Here is a 22,201-nt window from a genome sequence, read left to right as displayed (position 1 = left end):
ATGAGGAATAGTTAAAGATGATTTGTCTGGTGGTGCAGGGGCAGGTAGAAAGGTGTCCTGAACAGGCTGTTGCAGCAATAACATGGTTGCTGTCTCTTTTTTTCTACCCTTGATACCATTTCTAGGCCAATTAATATTTAGAAAATGAATGAACGAAGAAGTACAGGAGTAAAGGTCAAAGACTAAATTTAAAGCAAATTACATGCATGATTGGAACATTTAATGATCAGAACCAGAGGTAAAGAAAGGGAAATAATGATAAATGATCCTACCCCTAAAAGAAACGAGGAAGAATGGTAAATTTTATAGTAATTCCCTCCTCCAACATAACTCCGTTTATATACACATCAACTATTCTCCACTGGGGATGACAACCGTTCTATTATTTCAGGCTGAGTTAGCTTCCTGGTTCCTCTTTAGATGGGCTTCAGGCCAGTGGCCCTGCCCTTACCTTCAGAGACTGTTAACAAACTTGTCAAATAGCACACATCCAGGAGAACTGAAAGATGACTTGGAGACTTCAAGATACGAAGCCACTAAGAAAAGGCTGGAAGAAAATGCTGAACTTTTTGAACTTCATGAATTTCACCATGAAGTGGGTAAAGATGACCCTGAGGCAGCAAGAAGTAGGCCATGCATAGATGATACGTTAATGGGTTTATAAATCTTAAAGCTGGTGCTGTCACTACTGCATATTTCTCATCATGTGCAGCTCTGTGCATGTGCAGAATCAATAATTTAGTGTTTTTCTTCCACAGGCAGAAACATGAATTCATTCCATAAATATAAGGTGTCCCCCCAAAATGTACACACACTGTAACAGCTGATAACTCAATTTTCACTCCTTTTCAGGTTTAACTGATTTGAAGTAATAAATGGGTGAAGCCAGACGAAGCTTTGAACGAAGAAAATTTATCCTAAAGTGCCACTACACTTTTTTTATGGGGACACATAAGAGATAAAGTTTATGGTACAAAAACAGGGATAGTCAATGAATTGAGGGTGCACAAATACCGAATGAAATGATTCTTGATGTTTGCAATTCCATTGCTTGGCGTTTTCAGCAGTGCCCAATCCAGAACAATCATCAGTTTGAAAACAGGCATTGACAAAAAATTATTCATTTCTGTAGATTCGTTTAAATTTTGAAAATGAACTGTATGTTAATAAACACTGACTTTATAATCATTCAAAGTGTGTACCCGTTTTTTGGGACACCCTGTATTTACTGGGCACCTACTCTGTGCCATGCTTTGTTGTAGGCAGTATTAAAGCAGTGAAAAAGCTACACTCATGGAGACCACAGAAACAAATTAATACTACTTATTTGTTCACTTGCTCATGTGCTATGAACAATATTATATTAGCACATGCTAACAACATGGACAAATGAGGTCAACTGAAGGACAGAAAGAGAAAAATAAGATGGACAAAACTTTAATATTAATTCTTTTTTCTGGGACTTCTGATAAACCAATCAAGAAATATTTATTGGATAATGAGCTAGAATATTTATGTAGGCTCAAAGTAGATTCTAGGATGTGTCACACATATTTTAAAAATGTATTCAGTCTGGATACCAAACTTTATGAACTACTCAGTACTAGTATCTAAGATATAAAAATTACACAGAAATTCATGCTTATAAAAAGTCCTGTTTATTACTGACAACACTTCATTTGGCTAAAACCACAAGAAATCCACAACACAAATACTTAAAGTGCAAATTCTCAGTATTTAACACCCTGGTGTTTTCTTGGGGGGGGCGGAAATGGAAAGATATTGACAGAAACTGTTCAAACAAGTGCATAATTTTGAACTACTGCTACATAGTCAGAAAAATAATTCATTCTTAACTGCACACATTTTATCTGGCATAGTCAATGATGTACACAAAGTGTTTATTTTAGCCCCAAACAAGAAGGCCTCACCGTATATAGATGTGGACTCTGGAGTGGCTCTTGTCAGATATATGCTGAATCATAACACTGAACAAAATATACCAAATAATACCAAATTAGTTGTGACTCACTTGGACGGTAGCACTAGCAGGCTCAAAATGGCACTTGTATTAGTGATATTACATAGACACTTTCTTAGCCTTCTTGGCCAATACCTTACTGTGAATATAAAATACTAGGCATTATATGCAATTTCCAAATAGGAATATGCTCTGCTTTTTCCAAAGAAACTGAGTATTTAAGGATGTGTGTGCTTAATAAACATTACTTATAAATTTTAGTGGTGAGAATTAATACTTTTATTGTTTATCAAACTATTTGCTTCTTTAAAATAAAATCCCTTAATTACTATTATCACCAATTAAGCACTCTGTAGCAGGTACTATATTCTAGGTGGTGTGGATATTAAAAATAATAAATGGAGCTGATAGTTAAGAAAGATCGTAGTCAAGGAATGCCAATAAATTAAAGAGAACAAAGTGGCCAATACCTCTAACTATATTATAAGGTTCATTGGTAACATAACTGTTCCAGGTCAGTTTTCACTTGTCATCAATACTTTCAAAGGTCAGCTACTGAAGGGCAGGAAATATCCTATCTCCGTTCTATGTTTATAGTTCTCACACCAGCGTCAGTGTGTGTACACCCAGGGATATGCGGCAATTGGAGGGGCGTTTGGAGGAGAAAACTGAGAGGCCACATGGTAAACAACAGTGCTCCTTTCTGGCGGCACCAGTTTTGGTGAAGATTGAAGGAGTCATTTTTATATCAACACAGTTTTATTATGGAGAATGCAAAATCCGCTTACATTTCTGTGACAGAACATGAATTTCATGAGTGGGAGGCTGCTTCTGATTTTGCTCTCAGACCCCTTCCCCTACACATTCGGCTTTAGGGTCATGCTGATGGAAAGATCTGAGAAGCAAACTTTAGCTAGGTCACTTTGCCCTTGGTCGCTTTACTCATTCTTGTATGTTCTCTTTTTTAAGTACATAGTCTTTAATGAATAAAGGGAAAAGATGGCTTAATGAGTATAACAGTATGATGAATATCTCAAGGTAACCAATGGTCAACACTAACTTTGTTTCCAGCTAGAACTAAAGTCATGCTGTGTCCTGAGACAATGACAGATTCTCTTCTTTCTACTTAGACTCCTTATGGTTTATGGTAAGAGGCTTTGAGGCACAAATATTTAAAAATAATTTCCTCAAATCTTGTGCTTTGGATACCCAAAATACAAGGAAACTGAAAATAATATACTAGATTAATTGACCATTCATTTTGGTTAGTATGACTCTTTCCTCATCAGTTTCTAGAGCAATCTCAGAAAACAAGTGAATTGTAAAAAGCCATAATAATTTAATGTATAGTATCCAGGTAGACCACAAAAAGTTATGAAATAGGTTTAAAGTTACTTCTTACAATGTCTTCTCACAATAACAAAATACTCAAAAGTTCATAAACCAACTTAGTTTATGAATAAGTTTAAAGCATTCTGAAAGATACAGTTAAAGATTTCTTATCAGTGAGGTAACAGGGCAGTAGCATTTCACAGTAACAAAATGTGGGCGGAAAGAGGGAGGTAGAGAAAAAAAGACATAAAATTAAATTTATCCAAGCAGAATCATGAACAACAGAAAAGATCTGAAAGAAATACCAAGGGGGGTGAGGGCATGAGTGGGGGGTGGGGGTGGGGGGGTAATGGGGGAAGGACACATATGTGACACCTTAATCAATAAAGAAATAAAAAAAAGAAATACCAATAGCAGCAGCTCATAGAACAATTTCTCCATTAAACTCCAGCTAATATCTTTGCTGCATCAATTCCAGAAGCAATCTGCTTAAGAAACAGAAGTTCTATTTCCTCCATAAAGATATCCCAAAGTGTCCAATCTCTTAGAAACTCTCTGCTAAAGTTACTACATCCGAATAACAATACTGTAAACTTTAAACAAACCCCTCAAATACCCTATAATGCTATACATTCTTCAAGATTAACAAAATTGTGTTCAAGTCTCACTTAATTTGCCAGATTAAATTAAAAATAACATCTTAGTAGGTCTTATTCACTGCACTCATGCATCTACTACTCAACAAATTTATCTTATAGCTAAATTCTTACAGATATGGAGTGAAATTCAAATGTTACTTTCAGTGCTCTTTATGACATCTTTGTTCCAACCTGAATTTAAAAAAAAAAAAGGTTTAGAAAGAACCTGTAAAAGCCATTTAGCATATCCTATAACATTTAAATTTTTATTCTCTTAAAAATCAAAATCAAATCGAAGGCTTCATAATGATTCCTGCCTAAGGTTTTAAATCTTAAACTATTCATGTTGTCTTTTTTTTTTTTAAAGATCCTTATTCCCTCCTATTTTATGCTTCCTGGAGATGGAGAACAGTTTTTTATATTCCTTCTTAATTTAAGTCGTTCAATAAAAGACTCAATAACTTATGATTTATTAAACTATCTCAACAGCTTTCTCCTCTCCAGAATTAAATGCTCTTATTATTTTTTTACTTTTTCTCAGAGGTCTTATTTTCCAATCTATATTTTATTCCTCTTCATTTCTGCTATATCCCCTCCCCAGTTCCCATATGCTCCTAAGAAACAGCCTCCTCTCAGAAACTGAATCGGTAAGAGGGGTACTTTTTCTCATGCCTTAAAACATGGCCTCTTTAGTGGTCACCAATAATAGAAAACAAAGGTTCACTACTCATTCATCGTCACAACAAATAAATACAATTAAACAACTTGCCTACAGTCCATTTATTCCCTGTTTTTAGGGTGGTAAATTTGCCCTTGACAAAAAGCATTTCCTGTGCTACCTTATTGGCCTTCCTATTGTTTGCTTATTTCTACTGTTTATTCCCAACCTATGCTTTAATCTTGCCCCACTAATTCTTTCCTTTCCCTAGAGTTCTAGAAAATCCCAGTTTTGATCTGCACACTCAGTGAGGATGCGTTCATTTCCATGATATTGTTTATAAAGAAAAAGATAATCAATACAGAGACCAAAGTTGAGACCTACTGGTCAGCACTTCTGTCTGACCTGGTTGGCTGGGGCTACTGAATTTATCCTGTTAGGCAAGTGTACACCCACTATGTCAAGTTCATGCTAAATATCACACTCAAATAGACTTGAGAATTTAGCTAGAATCAAATAATTTCCTCAATTTATGCACTTTGGGAACACTTGCAAATATTTATTAACTTTAACTTTGGATTTTTAAATTTTTGAGATAAGAATCCAAGCTTTAATAACTTTTCACCTTGATTAAGATGACTTAAATGTTGCATTACATTAAAGCACTCAAATAAAACTGTCCTCTTTACAACAGAATGACAATCATAACATGGCTTTAGAGATTGTAAATTGGCTATTGTATCATTTTAGCTCCACTTTGTTCTTCAGTCAATGAAAAACACACTGAAATCAAATATACATATTTTCCATGTATATAGCATAGTTCATACCACTTTGTAGAATATAGGCCATTTCCTAAATTAATATCTACATTCCTAAAAGTACATAAAGAAAAAAATTCTACACATTTCTTAAGTTCAAAGCCACTGAAGACAAACGACAAACTCATTTAGAAACATGGTACTCTACATTTAGCTAGCTGTCTATTATCTACAGTCATACAAGATCCAGCTGTAAGAAACTAAGAAAGGAATAAATTAACAATAGTGGCAATACAATAATTTGAAAATTACATTTGGATTATATAAGTTCAACCAAATGTTAGCCAATAGCTACAACAAAACAAACCATGACTTAATAAGTATTCCAATCAGTTCAAATTTATGTCATTATTTTTAGGAAATAAATTCTCTAATAACAGTTATCTTCCATAGGCAATTTGTTTAGATGATTACACCCAAGACCTTGTTATTGTTACTTCTTAACTATACCACATGTGTTTAAGTATTCTGTGAGCTATATATAACAGGATACACTGTGAGCTATATATAACAGGATACACTGTGAGCTATATATAACAGGATACACTTTTTAAAAGCTTCTCCACTGTCTCTTTAGAAGACTGCAGAATCAACCAGTGACCTTCCAATTTTTTTTCCACATTAGAAAAGATAAATAGTTACTCTTGTGATAAGAAATTGTATAGAAGCCAGAAAGATGTTAGGATAAACTGGACAATAGTTTGAAAACATGTAGTTTTAGTGTTTCATAATACCTAAAGTCGGGATGTTTTATTTCCTAGTAAAATTGGTATTACTTCATCTGATAAAGAAATAAATCTAATTATAAATATGTAATCCAAATGTTAGACTTTTAAATAAATTCAGAGCTCTTTTCTCAGTTAAGGTCTTTTTCTTGACTCAAAGGCTGTGATAACTAACACTTAATTCTAACATGAAGATGCTTTTAACTACAGTTACATTGAGTCTGCTTTTATTAATAATTTTATATACATTCATAAGATTTTAAAGTCAGCAAACCTATTTAATATAGAGGGAATGCACCTATATAGTTTGAAAGGTTTTCCTGAACTGCCTGAAAATTAATGAATTAAATTATATTCAATGCAGGAACACTGTTTCAATTCAAAACATACCCTGAGAAGGCACTGAGAAATTGGACAAGAACCAAGCTTCTAGGAATATTGCCACTATTGTCTATGTTCAATAAACGCGGAATTTTAAATACATACAATAAATTTACACTGCACTAGCAGCACCTGAAACAGAAGAGCTGGACACCACATTTGTAACATCTGTGCTAAGCTAGAAATGCTAAATACCCTATCTCAAGAAGTCTCATTTGTAAGTCAATACCTATGATGTAACAATGATACTTTTCCACAGTATTCTGAGAGTAGTGCTGTTTTCTTGCCAATTTTATGAAATAAATTTCTTAACTAACTCGATAATAATACAACATTTATCTGCCTATTTTTTAAAATAAAAACACATGCTATACACAATCACAAGAATATGGAACTAAGCTTACTTGATCACACTTTAATAAGAAAACTCACTTTTGCACAGTTTTGTTTCTGCTAAAGGAAGAATGACATGTTACTATAATACTTTTAATGTAATGACTTTTGTTCAAGATTATGAAAAAATTTGAATCATTTTCTCCAGACTACTTCATATCAAAGTTATATAGTTTGTTTAGTCATCCAACCAAAGAGAGAAAATAAAAGGAAAAGGATACTCGGCCAGATGAGATAGAGAGGGAATGCTAACACAAGTTCGATGCATGAAGTTCTTGGCAGCCCTGTTCCATGTGACAGCGCAAAGTAATGATGTACGAATGTCCACTAAACAGAACGCCAGACCAGCCCATTTTTACTGGGCTCAAGAAAATTCTCTATCAAAGCTTCAATGAGTTTCTTCAATTCCTCTTCTAGTAAGGCAGTGTCACTGAGGGAAAAAATGAAGAGTTTTGAATTTCTTGAATTTCATAGCCTTAAAATTTTAATTGTTATAACATTTTAAGAAGGCATATGCCTGATGGAATGATTAAAACAATTGGTAAAGAAAAGAGAAATTTACTCATTTAAACTAAAACAATACCAAGGGCGGGGGGTGGGGGGGAATCACACCCAAGAAATATCACAAACTGAGGTTAAACTACATTAAGAGGAGACCCTTGGAACATGATACATGGATGAGTTATAGTACACCTGAAGATTCCTCCTAGGTGAGGCGATTTAATGGCTTAGAACACCAAGACTGAGTATTAAGAGAAACAGCTTCCTGAAACACTTTGAAGAATAACCTGTACAAATACTATGGGATGCTATGGCACTGTCTTTCAGGTAGCAGAAGGAAGTGTCACTATAAGAATGAGATGTTTGAAAAATAAATGTACACTTACAAGTAGATCCTTCAAAGTCATCACCTGAAGAGCTGCTGTTGCCCAAAACATTTCCAGAAAAGCCTCTTGTAAACTGCCTTCAGTTATTTTACACGCTACTCAACAAACCAGTTTTTGTTACTTTAATAATCGCCCTTCATTTTTATAAACCTTTTTTAAAATATGTTTTTATTGATTTCAGAGAGAAGGGAGAGAGAAACAGAAACATCAACGATGCGAGAGAATCACTGATCAGCTGCCTCCTGCATGCCCCACACTGGGGACTGAGCCCATAAGCCGGGTATGTGCCCGGATCAGGAATCGAACCGTGACCTCCTGGTTCATGGGTCGACACTCAACCACTCACTGAGCCTCACCGGCAGGGACATCCTTCATTTTTACAAAAATGTAGCATTACCTAATTTGGTTTACTTTAAACTCTGCTCTCTCCACCACCACCCCACATCCCCACCACTAAAGGAAACACAAAGATTTAGGGAAATACTAAATAATGTACCTTGGAGTCAATTCCAAAAAAATCTTCCCAAAAATATATTGATCAATGCCAACACTATAGAAGGTACTACTTTTAATAAGTTTAAATAGCCTTTGAATATGTTTATTAAAGTTATTTATTCACACACTCTTAAAAGGAAATAAATTGGGCAGATTAAATCAAATCATATTAGATGCAACAAATGAATATATGGCAATAAACACATTATTTGTTGATCATTTCTTTATATTTACTATTAAAGCTCAGAGAGCCTTTCTAGGAATATAAATTCACCAAAATTTAAAAATTCAATTCCCAAATGGTATTGCTGCTTTGGAAAATTGTCCAGATGATTCTCAAAAGGTTAAATATAGAATTACCATATGACCCAGCAATTCTACCCCTATATACCCAAGAGAAATGAAAACCTATGTTCACATAAAAATGTGTATGTAAGCATTTGTAGCATCATTATTCATAATAGTCCAAACATTCATCACCTGATAAATGGATAAAAAATGTGATCCATACAATGAAATATTATTGAACCATGAAAACAATTAAAAAAAATGAAAGTACTGATTCATGTTACAATATGGATGAACCTGAAAAACATGATGCTAAAAAAACCCCACCACAATAATATATAACCTCAAAAAAAACCCACAAAAAACCATTATGCTGCCTCTCCGGCACGCCCCCAACTGTGGCTCAGTGGCTGACATTGACCTATGAACCAGAGGTCATGGTTCGATTCCTGGTCAGGGCACAAGCTAGGTTTGAGGGCTCGATCCCCAGTGTGGGGCGTGCAAGGAGGCAGCTGATCAATGATTCTTTCTCATCATTGATGTTTCTATCTCTATCTCCCTCTCCCTTCCTCTCTGAAATTAAAAAAGAACAACACCCAAAACTAAAATCATCATGCTAAGTAAAAGATGCCAGTCACAAAGAAACACATCTATACTAATAAAAGGGTAATATGCTAATTAGACCAGACATCTTCCAGACATCCATCTAGGCGTCCTTCTGGACAAAGCCATAGTGGCAGGGGCTGAGGTAGGCGATCAGGCCAGCAGGGGAGAGCAGTTAGGGGTGACCAGGCTGGCAGGGGAGGGCAGTTAGGGGCGACCAGGCCGGCAGGCAGAGGTGGTTAGGGGAGATCAGGCAGGCAGAGGTGGTTAGGGGCGATCAGGCAGGCAGGGGAGCAGTTAGGGGCATCAGGCAGGCAGGCAGAGTGGTTAGGGGCGATCAGGCAGGCAGGCAGGTGAACAGTTAGGAGCCAGTGGTCCCAGATTGTGAGAGGGATGTCTGACTGCCGGTTTAGGCCCAATCCTAAACCGGCCGTCAGACATCCCCCGAGGGGTCCCAGATTGGAGAGGGTGCAGGCCAGGCTGAGGGACCCTCCTCCCCCGCCCCATGCACGAATTTCATGCACCGGGCCTCTAGTATTATATAATTCCATGTCTATAAAATGTTCAGAATAAGCAGCAAATCTATAATGGGATATAGTAGACTGGTGGTTGCCTAGGGCTGGGGGAGGGGGGAATGGGAAGTGACTGCTAATGGGTATGAGGTTTCCCTTTGAGGTGATGAAAATGGCCTAAAATCGATTGTAGTGATGTCTGCACAACTCTGGATACACAACTACTGAATTATATACTTTAGTGGGCGAACTCTTTGATATGTGAATTACCTCTCAATAAAGCTTTTACGTATACATTTAAAAAGTCAATTCTCACCTCTGGTCAGGTGATGCGCACATCTCTGCATAATACTTTATCTTTGGTTCTGTCCCACTTGTCCGAAGAGTAGCAACACAACCATTTTGAAAAGTAAATGTGATCATCTGGCTGTTTTTACTCACAGGCAACACCTATGCACAATTGTAACAACAGCTTAATTGCACTTGTTTCCTGGGTATAGAGTTTCAGTTTAGCAAGATGAAAAAGTTCTGGAGATCTACACAATAATGTGAAAGTAGTTAACAATGCTGAACTGTATGCTTAAAAATGGTTAAGTTGATAAAATTTATGTTTTAATTGTTTACCACAATTTAAAATAAAAAATTTTAAAGAATTATAAAATACAAAAAATATTACATACATAATTTACAAATATACCATTTGCGGAACACTTACAATACAGTCATTGGGTTATATACCTTTCCTTACATACATGGTCGCTGGATCCCAACAATAATCCCACAAAGTAAACATTACTGCCAATTTACGGGCAAGACTCAGAGTAAACGGCCGCTCAAGGTCATCAGCTAAGTGGCAGAGCAAGAAGTTGAAGCCAGGTCTATCTGTATCAAAGTCCAAACTGCCTCTATCTTTGCAAAGTGCTTTATAATTTTAAAGTACTTTCACAGTTTATTAATTCGCCAAAGCAGAATGCACATATCCTGGAGGACAGGCAAAATAATTCATTGGGGTTCAAAAATTAATATTTTTACTTCAAAATTAAAAAAGCAAAAAGAACCAAAGCTTTACTGACAGTAAATATATGGGTTAACACTGTTACTCTTTCTAGACCACAGATTGGTCTGTGAAGGCATCTCAAAGGAGCTGTGGGGGTTGACAGTGGGGCCTTTCCTCAGGTGTCCCAAGCTTGGTCCTCTCCTTGAGATCCCTCTCTCGGTCAATGCTACTACCATACACTAGTTGCTAAGGCAGAGACCTTCCTCCCTGCTTTTTCATTCACAGAACATCAACTAGCAAGCCCTATCTATTCTATACTTTATTTTACTCAACTTCGTCCACTTCTCTCCATCACTACTGCTACTATTAAGTTCTGGCTCCCATTCTCTCTCACTGAAACAGTGCACTAACGGATCCTCCTGCCTGGACATTTGCCCCTCTCTACCCACTCACCACACAGACCATTCTTCCTCGAGCCCCACACTATAGAGAGTTACTTGTGGTTCTTTTTAAAAAAATTTTTAATCCTTACCTGAGAATACATTTTTATTGATTTTAGAGAGGGAGGGAGGGAGAGAAACATCAATGTGAGAGAGAACCATTGATCAGTTTCCTCCTGCACACGCCCTGACCGGGAATTGAACCTGCAACCTAGGTATGTGTCCTGACTGGGAACCAAACCTGCAACCTTTTGGTGTATGGGATGATGCTCCAACCAACTAAACCACCCAGCTAAGGTTACTTGTGGTTCTTTATAATTATTATTTTTCTTTTATTTTGATTGATTTCAGAGAGGAAGGGAAAGGGAGAGATAGAAACATCAATGATGAGAGAGAATCATTGATAGGCCGCCTCTGGCACACCCCCAAATGGGGATCGAGCCCGCAACCCAGGCATGCGCCCTTGACCAGAATCGAACCCGGGACCCTTCAGGCCGCAGGCCGACGCTCTATCCATTGAGCCAAACCAGCCAGGGCACTTGTGGTTCTTTAAAGGAGAAGATGTCTTCTCACCTCCAGACCTAGCACTTCATATTCCCTTTGCCTGAAATACCCTCTGTTCCTCCTAATTTGGATAACTCCTACTCTAGAACACAACTCAACAAAGTCCTCCAGAAAGTCTTCCACAAGCCCCCCCGATTCTGAGTAAGGGCCCTTCCTATGCTCTTCCATGGCACCCTTTGCACCCCCTAGTAGCACTTATCACTTTGTAAAGTAGTCACTGTTTACTTGTTTGTTTCCCCACTGGACTCTGAGTGCAGAAGTGGTGCCTTTGTCATTGCTGTATCCCCAGCATGCCTCTGCCTGTAGCACAGAAGGGTTCTGATAAATGCCTGCTGAACACATGGATGAATGGCAACCTGAAGTGTGGAGAACAAACTCAGGAAGTCTTTGACACTGACTTTGTGACCTTAGGGGATTAACTATATCTCCACTACTAAGCATCAGTGAGAAACAGATAGAAAAGCCCTTTGATTAACAAATATATACTTTAAAGCAGCAGTCACCAACCTTTTGGACTTCACGGACCACCAGTGGTCCGCAAACCACTGATTGGCAACCGCTGCTTTAAAGGGAGTTAAGAGAAAAAAAAGCAAAACACAAGAACTATGATAAGCATAGCAACAATAGAAAAATAAAAAGCAAAAAAATTGGTTCTTTAAGTAGTTTACAAAGACACAAAAATAGATACACACAGATGTGCACATGCATACAATATCAATGACTGGGGACCAATATTTGTTGACTGGATGTATATACACAAAGAGAATATGGGTAGTATTCTCCACAAGAGGCTACAGGTTTCCCCAAATATATCATGCCCCTAGAATCTTGCGTCAACATCAGAACACTATAAATGAAAATTTAGGCTAATAACAACAACAATAACTAAAGATGATCAGCAAATATTTGTTGAGCACCTACTATGTAGGCAGGACATTGAGAAGCATAAAGGTACATCAGAAATGGATCTGCCACGTACAACACGGATAACATAAAACAGAAAGTGATGAATGACAAGAGGAAGCACAATACGTAATGAAACCTCAGGAGAAAGATATTTGCTTATGGGTCTTGGAGGGGACTGTGGAGGAGGTGACATTTGCCTTAAGTCTTGAATATGGCTAAGGTGTAGACCTGCAACAGCAGGAAGAAAAGGTAGACGGAAGAACTAGCTTGAGCAAAAATAGATAAATTTTTAAAAAAAGTATATATGCAAGAAACTATAAATTGTTCTATTTGGCTGGAGGTATAGGGAATAAAGCTGAAAAAGGGAGATTACACTAGAAAGATGGGCAGCTTTGAAATTATAGGCTTTTGGACTTCATTTTCAACATTATTTATTTAGCATCATCACACATTCTCCCTCCCTTCTTCCCTTCCTCTTTGCCTTTCTCATTTTTGTTCTCACCTCTCCAGGCCCAGAGGGTAGCATACACTTGGGGATTGATAAGACAGAATCAGAGTCAGAGAGCCAGTTAGTGGACTTAAAACAGCTCTGCGGCAAAGCAATGGATCCTAGTTTCAGGAAAATAATTGGCTTGAACTTCCTCTATTTTGCCCTAGTATGAAGTTAACAACTGTTTTCTGTTGTGTGTGTGTTTTTTTAAAGGTACTTACTGATTTCTTATTAGGCTGGCTGCTGTCATATCCAGTGGTAACGTCTCGTGTATGCAATATAGCAAATGTCCCACAAAATTTTGGATATTCTTTTGGAGAATCAAAATTGCGAAGCCTTTCAAATATACTTTTGATGGTATGTGGATCATAACACAAGAAATACGAAGTTTTTGAAATATGATAACCATACCTGCACACAAAGATTTAAAGTGTTAAAATCAGCTTTCAGATAACTCTTTAGAAAAGTATATATTAAAGATAACCTAATTATAGTATTATGTAGAAAGTGGCAGTCCTTAACTCAGTGTCTCAGACAATGAGTACTTTTAAAAAAGGACTGACTATTTCTCGAAAACAAGTTTGGCTGAAAGTAGGACAAAGAAAAATTTAGCACGTGAAATTCATAATGGTAGGACTTACTTTTCATAAACCTTAACCAGTTGCTGTTTCAGTGTTATATTCATGGTTTCCAGGTAAGTTGCCATCTCAGCAACAACAGCGGCTGCACTCACCCCATCTTTATCCAAAACTGAAGTTCCACATAGAAAACCTGAGAATTAAAAAAAAATCTTTAAAAAAGAGGAAAACTTAAGCCTGTAATAAGTTCATTGGTTTTACATTTCTTCAGGAGGACCAATGAATTTAAATCCTATTAATAAATGAAGCACATTGATACTGAAGTTATTTAGGGGACCTTCAAGGGTCTTTTTTTTTTCTGATGAGGGGATGTACCTACACATTTCTGAATGCTCTTTGGTTTTTACCACAACTCAGAATACAAAACCAGAATACAAAAATTCCTCTCTATAGAATCACTACAATTAAAAAAAATGCCCTCATTCAAATTTCAAAGGTTTTAATATTTACTACATACCAATAGACTCTTCAAATGCAAAAAGGACTTCTTTCCCACTTTCCAGGAGGTCTTTTATCCTACTTCCAATCCATTTAAAACCTGGTAATGTTTCCTGAAATGCAGAGGAGGCCACTCTTGTTAAGTGACTCTCTCATAACACATATTATAGAAAAGCAGGTCTCTAAATGCACTACATAACACTCTCACAGTGATCGTCTGTATGGCTTTTGGCCCATAAAGATGTACATAGTGGTAAACATGTAGTCATAAAGTGCACGGACACATGCACTGCCACAACTGATGACCTAATATTTATCAAAATAGGTGATTTACACCAAATATAATCCAATATTTACAAGTGGTGATGCATATAGTCACAAAGTAACATATTATGACCACCTACTATTTACAACACAGTGTAACAAGTGCTTTACATCACTCTTTTTAACGCTCACAAAAACCCTGTTGCTGAAACAGGCTCAGAAGTCCAGTAAATTTGCCCAAGATTATGCTGCATATAAGAGATGGAGGCAGGATTCAATTGCACTGCTTCTCAGAAACTGTCCTGTAAGCTGTATTGTAAGCACTAGAATAAGAGTACTTACGAAGGTTGTGATTTATTCCCTTGGAGTAATCGAAGGCCATAAAGCTTTTTAAGGATGCACTTTCAATATTATCACAACATATGCCTGAACCAAGTGTTCTTTACCATAACACCAAGTCCTTCTTTGGTAATTAGATTTGAGGACTTTTCATCTGATGAGCTATTGTTCCCTTCATAGACATGAACTGTTTTAGAGTCAACAGAAAGAGCATGTGATACACACTGACTCTAGAGCTCAGCATTACCAACTTAAGATTCCTAATTCACCTTTCTACCTCCTCACTGGAAAATAACATAACGTAACGTAACGTAACGTAACGTAACGTAACGTAACGTAAAAGCCAAAATCATCTGCCACCCCTATTCCCAACAACAAAAACAACAAGGAAGTACATTTATAATATTGGTCTTTAGAATCATTTTTTTCTCTTTTGTGCTCATTATACATTTTTCTTACCATAAATGATAAAAATGTTAACGTTACTTGTAATTCAGAATCTTAAATAAAATATCACTTTCTTCTATTTTGCTATTTGTATTTTAGAAAGCCTGAGGTTGAAAGCTCTATTTTATTAAGACAAGTACAATTTTCTTTTACTCAGCCAGTTAATGTTAAGACCTGTAGCTTGACTGTGGCTCAAGAAAAATGCCCAAAGGTGACATTTTCACTGATACTTGGCAAAGATGGCAGAGGAAAAGCAACTTCATTGACATTAGTCCCAGTGGCAGTCAGCTTAGTCAGGTTAACTGCCTGAGGCTCACAAAGGTTAGTGATCTGTGCTGAGAGAGAGGCATCATTTTTTTTTTTTTTTTTAATGTAGAATCTCTGGGTCTTAATTTGCAATTCAGAAGACTACTTAAAGTTTAAGACTGAACTTGAAGAGCCTACACAAGTGGTTCCAGACACCTACAATTTTTTGGAATGGAGTTTATGTTATTGATGAAGTCAGGAGCCAGATTTTCTCAGTATGGAAACCAGATATTATTGTATAGAATAATAAGCATTAATGCAATTTTTAAAGAACACCTAATCTTAGCTTCAGAAATTCACACACTGGATGAATTTGGCTCATGTCTAAGCTATCAAAAAGATTTAATGTTAACAAAATTAGAAAAAAAGTGGGAATCATAAATGAAATTGATAAAAGTCAGTTTTGGCGGGGAGATGGCTTTAATTTATAGAAATAGGTTTAGAAAAGTGGCACACAGGTATTATCTATTCTTACTTCAAAATGAAATCCTTCTTTAAGTGCAATTGCCTTCAAAATTTTGGAAGAGACTGTGGTGGCTAACATATAAATGTTCTTCACATCAGCATTTCCTGATTTACTTTTCTTCCAGCAATCAAACATCCACCACCCAAACAGAGCTGCCAACTCATTTCCTGAGAAAACTTTCCAGTGACCACTGCAGAGAGAAAAAAAACTCAAGTCAGGAACTTTATAACTTCTCATTAAAGCTTCTTGATCCCCAAGACCTACAAATCACCAACCCAAACACTACTGTATGGACTCTTTGAGAAAACATTTACGACTACTTTTCTAACTGACCAGGGGTGAGCTTAGAGTAGAAATGGTAGCAATGTCTTTTGAAAAATTGTTACTTTTATTATCCTATTTAATTAGAAAAAAAGTTAATATAATGTCCTTTCTATGCAGACAGTTGTCACAACATTATAACAGCAAAAATACATAGCAACTCAAAGGACCAAGATTAGGAAATGATCACATTGATAAGCAATCTGTTGTGATATTATGCCATTTTAAAATTTAATATTTTAAACAATAATTAAGGACAGGGGAAAATACTCACAGTATGATATTAAATAGAAAATAATCTACATAAAATTATATACATGGTGGGGTAAAAGTAGGTTTACAGTTGTTCGTATGGAAAATAATACAATCATTAATAAATAATACAAGAAAAACCTGTTTTTCGTACTCTCAACTATAAACCTGCTTTTGGTCCATCCTGTATAGTATGGTCACAATTTTGTAAAAACAAATATATCTTAAATATTTGAGTAGAAAAAACACAGAAAGAAAATGTTAAAATATCAACCTAGGTCAGCCGTGGGCAAACTATGGCTCGTGGGCTGGATCCGGCCCGTTCGGCTGTTCTATCCGGCCCGCGGAGCCAAAAGAGCAGAGGGTTCTCTTGCTCTCCCCTCCACTCCTTTACTTTGAATTTATATTAGTTCACACAAACACTCCATCCATGCTTTTGTCCCGGCCCTCCGGTCCAGTTTAAGAACCCATTGTGGCCCTCGAGTCAAAAAGTTTGCCCACCCCGTTTCTGGATCATGGGCTTACAGGAGATGTATTTTCTTATTTTTAAAATTATTTCCAACAAGCCTATTCGACTAAAATAAAAAATTTTTTCATCAAAATTTAAGCTTTTAATCAAATAACAGGTTCTACTGACTTCTCCTGAAGCTCTGCCACCGCCAGTCGGTCTGCGTCGGGGTCTGTGGCGACCACTACCCGGGCATTTTCCTTCTCTGCCAGTCTCAAAGAGAGTTCCTACAACAGTGACCCAAAAGGCTGGATTGTATTGAAGACATTCAATTCAATGTTAATAATCCTAAATGTAGGCACTATGCCAGTGATATGAATTTTAGAAGGAATACAGTTCAGCTAAATTTAAAATAAGCCTGGAAGTAGGAATATCTACCATAGAGATTTCAAACAAAACAGAATATATGGCTCCCATATAATTTAAAAGATGTAAACTAAAGTGATTTCTGCTTTTGTAAGTAATCTTTGAATTGTCAATGAGTTCTATTTGATTAAGTTTAATACACTAATAATAATTTAAAAATAAAAGAAAGATACCAGCACAGATTCTCCCTCTTCAGGATTTGGACATTTAACAGTAGAAAAGTCTGGGTCAGGATCTTTTTGTTCTGGTACTGGAATTGGAGGCTTAAAACCAAATACTTGAAAAGCCAACTGCACATAATCATGTCCAACCCCATGAAAAGATGAATGTACAAATTTCAAGGTGGTCTTTGAGTTTAATTCCCTGTAAAGAAAAATCATCACTCAATCAATCTAAAGCTTTGTTACTTGGGATATAATTAAAACAAGCTATAGAGAAAGCTAAAATCTGTTTTGTAGAATAAGGAAAACCTACTCAGCAAGCCAGGATGCTTTCTAGCAATTGTGTTAGCTACTTATGAAATAGTTATGAAAATATGCACATAGAAAAGGCAAAATAAATTTTTAGAGAAAATTCCCTAATCTTATACAGAGAGAATACATATATTTAGCTAAACTTTTTTAATGACTTTACTGAGAGGTAATTAGTATACTATACAATGCACCCATTTAATGTGTACAATTCAATGGCTTTCACTATATTCTGAGTTTTTCAACCATTATCATAATCAATTTTAGAACATTCTCATTACCCCCAAAAGAATCTGCATACCCCATAGCTGCCATATTCTAACCCTCCCATTCCTCCCAGCCATAGGTAACCACTAATGTATTTTCTGTTTGTTTCTGTCTCAATAGATTTGCCTATTCTGGACATTTCATATACATGGAATCATACAATATGTGGTCCTTGGTGACTGGTTTCTTTCACTTAGGATAATGTTTTGCATCAGTATTTCACTTCCTTTTATTGCTGGATAATATTTCATTGTTTGGATATATCATATTTTACTTATCTCTTCATCAGTTGATGGGTATTTAGGTTATTTCCACTTTCTTACTATTATGACCATACTGTTTAGCTATAATTTTAAATATAATAAACAGCCAACACATTTTTATATGTATTTCTTTCCCTTATTTGTTAATCTTATTCTAAGGTAATACTATCCTATAGTCCCACTTGGGTACCTGTGAAAACAGATCTTTTTCAGGTCTTCCATGTATCTACTACAAATGTCCTGCAGAGGATCTTTCTTCAGTGGGCTGGTGTCCACTAAATTATCATTCCAGGAACCATTCCAGGGTTCCACACATTCTTCTATACATTTCAGAATTTCCTTGTCATGAGGAGATGTGATCTGAGCACCCGTTTCCCAATAAACCTAGATAACAGGTAAATACACTTATAAATACTTGAAATATTGGCCAAATATTGGCCAGATATTTTCTTAGCTAGAGATATTTGACTTTATAAAGAAGCACACCAAATTAATCAGGTAGAAAATGTCAACATGGGACTAGACTAATAAATGCCAAAGTACATTGATGGTATATTGAGGTCAAAAAGCTTCTGAATCACAGAGTTAGGTTTCAAACCCAAACCATACTCTTAACTGCTATTCTAATCTGACTATATAAAGTTACTTGCACATATGAACAAAGATTATGTGTAGAACAACATTCATTGTAGCACTGCTTATAAGTAGATCAGAAACAAATGAAATATTCACCAACAGAGGACCAGTCAAATAAATTAGGATTCATCTATATAGGTTTTTAAAGATCAATGAGACAGATCTATCTATCTATCTATCTATCTATCAATCAATCATCGATGGCTCGATGCAGAGAATTATCTCTAAGACTGTTTCATACTGTTGTGTGAAAAAAGTAAGGGAATGACAAATGCATATATGATTACACATGCATAGACTATCTCTGGAAGGAAACTAAAATTGGAAACAGTATTTGCTTCTGAAAGGGGTACTGGGGGAAAGGGTTAGGAGTGATAATATTTATTATTTAACTTTTTAGGCTGTTTAACTTTTGTATTTTTTACCTTGTGCTTATATTTTAAGAAAAAGAAATCTTTGAGGGTTTACTATGTGACAAATATGTTCAACAACAATGAATATCAAAACAGACTAAATACCTCCACCCATGCATGAGCTTATTATATTGGGAATGGGGGGGTGTCAAACAAACATGTCAACAAAACAAACAGATAAATTATTATAAAGAAAGCAGGGCCCTGGCTGGATTGTCTCAGTGGATAGAGCATCAGCCTTTGGACTGAAGGGTCCCAGGTTCGATTCTGGTCAAGGGCACATGTCCCGGTTGTGGGCTCAGTCCCCAGTGGGGTGTGTGTGGGAGGCAGCCAATCAATGATTCTCTCTCGTTGTTAATGTCTGTATCTCTCTCTCCCTCTCACTTCCTCTCTGAAATCAATTTAAAAAAAAAAAAAGAGGAAAAGAACGCAGATAATGAGAGATAGTGATAAGTTCTGTGAAGGAAATAAACAAGATAGATCAGGTCACTGAGGGAAGCTACTTGAGATAAGGTGACCCTGGAAGGTCTTCAAGGAAGATACATCTGGGCAGGAAGCTGAAGGATGAAAACAAGCCAGTCTGCAAGATTGGAGAAGAGCAATCCAAGCAGAGGGAAAAAACAATTACAAAGCCTCAGAGGCACAGAAGGGCTGGGTATACTGGAGGAACTGGAGGAACAAAGGAGATAGTGTGACTGGAAAGTAGTGACCACAGGAGAGGAATGAAGGAAACGAGGTTGAAGAGGTAGGCAGAGACAGAGTCCTGTAATCCCCAAAGTAAGGAGTTTGGATTTTATTTGAAGAATGAGAAGCCACTGAAAATTTTAAGCAAGAAAGTAACATGACCTGTTTATATTTAAAAGATCATCTGGCCACTTGGTGGAGAATGGACTGCAGGCGAGAACAATGGAAGGAGGGAAGAGACCAGTTTGGATGCTGTAGTTCAGACAGAAGACAACAATGCTTTGGAATGCTGGAGGTAGAAGATATGGACCGAAGTAAACATATTCAACATATATTGTAGATGTAGACTGTGTAGAACCTGTTAGTGGATTAAATGTTAGGATTAAATGTGTTCCTCTCAGTCTTCCCATCTCTGTAAATGTTAGGATTAAATGTGTTCCTCTCAGTCTTCCCATCTCTATAAATTGTTATCAATTTACAGAGATGGGAAGACTGAGAGGAACACGTATCTTCTACCTCCACCATTCCAAAGCATTGATGGGAAGACTGAGAGGAACACATTTAGGTGTGTATGTGGCAGGTTGTGGGGGAATCAAGAGCTCTGTTCTGGAGACACTATAGTAATTTTGAGATGTCTGCTAGACAACCCAGTGGATATCAAGTAGGCAGCTGGATGTAGGAGTCTGATACTCAGAGAAGATCTGGGTTATTAGCTCTCTTGACAGTTGACCTTTCTTTTCCTCCTTGCAACTCTTTCATCCCTTTTGTTTTTGTGACACCAAAATTTTCTGGCCTTTCTCCCATCTCCAGCAGTTCCTCTTTCTCCCTTCCCTTAAAGTTCATATTCTGTACAGATCCCCTCTGGACCTGCTTTTCTACCATATGTTGTCTCTGGGCTGCTCATCCCAGAGACAATATATGGTTGAACATTTGAAGTAAAGAACTTCCAAATACACTTAAATACTCTAATATGTATGGTGACCCCCAAATCCATAACTTCAGTCCAGATTTCTCCCCTGAGCAACAGATCTTTATATCTAACTGCATATAGGACGTTGCTACCTGGCTGACCGAATATCTCAAACTTAATATATCCAAAACGGAATTAATCTTCCTTCTGTGACTGGTAGTACTACCCATTTAGCTGGGTAGTGTTCCTATTAAATTTTATTTTCCCCAGTGTACCTGAAGACCTTCCACACAAGAAGAAAAGCAAATATAAGATCGTGGACTCATCACCCAGGAGCCCCAAACACTGGCTCCATACTGTGCTGTGTGTTTTCTGTTTGTCCCTCCAGGGCCACTCTTCACCCTTCTCCACCCTACTTTCTGTCACAGAGGCTGACACATCAAGTGGATCCTGTGGCCAATGGGGAGCCCTGGTAGAAGGCAGAGGACAGTGATGTCCAAGTACTATTACTCTGGCTCTCTTCCTGCAAACTCCAATTCATTTAGATACAATATGATTATATTTCTGAAATGGAAGACAGGATGGATTTGGAACAGAATAGGGAAATTGAGGACAGTAAGATAGAAGTAATGAGACTGATGAAGAGACTTTTGTTATAATAGTACATGTTGAGAAGTAGTAAGGGCCAGTAGGGATTCACATTCTTTGAGGGTTGGCCTCAATGTTTTTATCTCCCTGTCCCCAATATCTAGTTTTGCTCCCCAGTGTAGAAAATAAACCCAGCATTTAATATTTAAATGAGAAAGGAGCTATGTAAATAAGCAAAGAATAGGAGCCCAAGGCATACCTTGTATCCGTTATCTTCTTTGCGGTTGTGAGATGCTGTAATCATCACACCTGCAACTGCTTTGAGCTTCTGGACTGCATATGGCTGAAAAAACAGCAACAGCATAATTTCCTGGCTACTCATACATGTGACATTAGAATACCTTTGACTAAATAACAGGAAAAGACATCAAGATATAAATAGCCTATAACCGCAACCATCATTGGGTGGGGCCCATTTCTAAAAGGTCAACAATAATCACCTATTAGGCTGAAT

General features: G+C 36.9%; 1 protein-coding gene across 1 annotated transcript in view; it reads right to left on the bottom strand.

Annotated features, from left to right (window-relative positions):
• Nucleotides 1–4,314: 4,314 nt before the first annotated feature.
• Nucleotides 4,315–22,201, bottom strand: part of PGM2L1 (phosphoglucomutase 2 like 1) — a 38,572-nt gene continuing 20,685 nt past the window's right edge. Inside the window, exons 5-14 of the mRNA XM_080687178.1 lie at nt 21,947–22,030; nt 18,647–18,840; nt 17,630–17,819; nt 17,220–17,317; nt 16,019–16,199; nt 14,207–14,300; nt 13,753–13,882; nt 13,333–13,522; nt 10,031–10,164; nt 4,315–7,359 (exon numbers count right to left, since the gene is read on the bottom strand). Coding sequence (XP_080543304.1) covers nt 7,257–7,359; nt 10,031–10,164; nt 13,333–13,522; nt 13,753–13,882; nt 14,207–14,300; nt 16,019–16,199; nt 17,220–17,317; nt 17,630–17,819; nt 18,647–18,840; nt 21,947–22,030 — 1,398 coding nt within the window. The 3' untranslated portion in view covers nt 4,315–7,256. The remainder of the gene's footprint in view (nt 7,360–10,030; nt 10,165–13,332; nt 13,523–13,752; nt 13,883–14,206; nt 14,301–16,018; nt 16,200–17,219; nt 17,318–17,629; nt 17,820–18,646; nt 18,841–21,946; nt 22,031–22,201) is intronic.

The sequence above is a fragment of the Plecotus auritus genome (genome assembly GCF_963455305.1).
Source record: "Plecotus auritus genome assembly, chromosome: 9".
In the NCBI taxonomy this organism is placed as follows: Eukaryota; Metazoa; Chordata; class Mammalia; order Chiroptera; family Vespertilionidae; genus Plecotus; species Plecotus auritus.
This window is presented reverse-complemented; position numbering and strand designations above follow the sequence as displayed.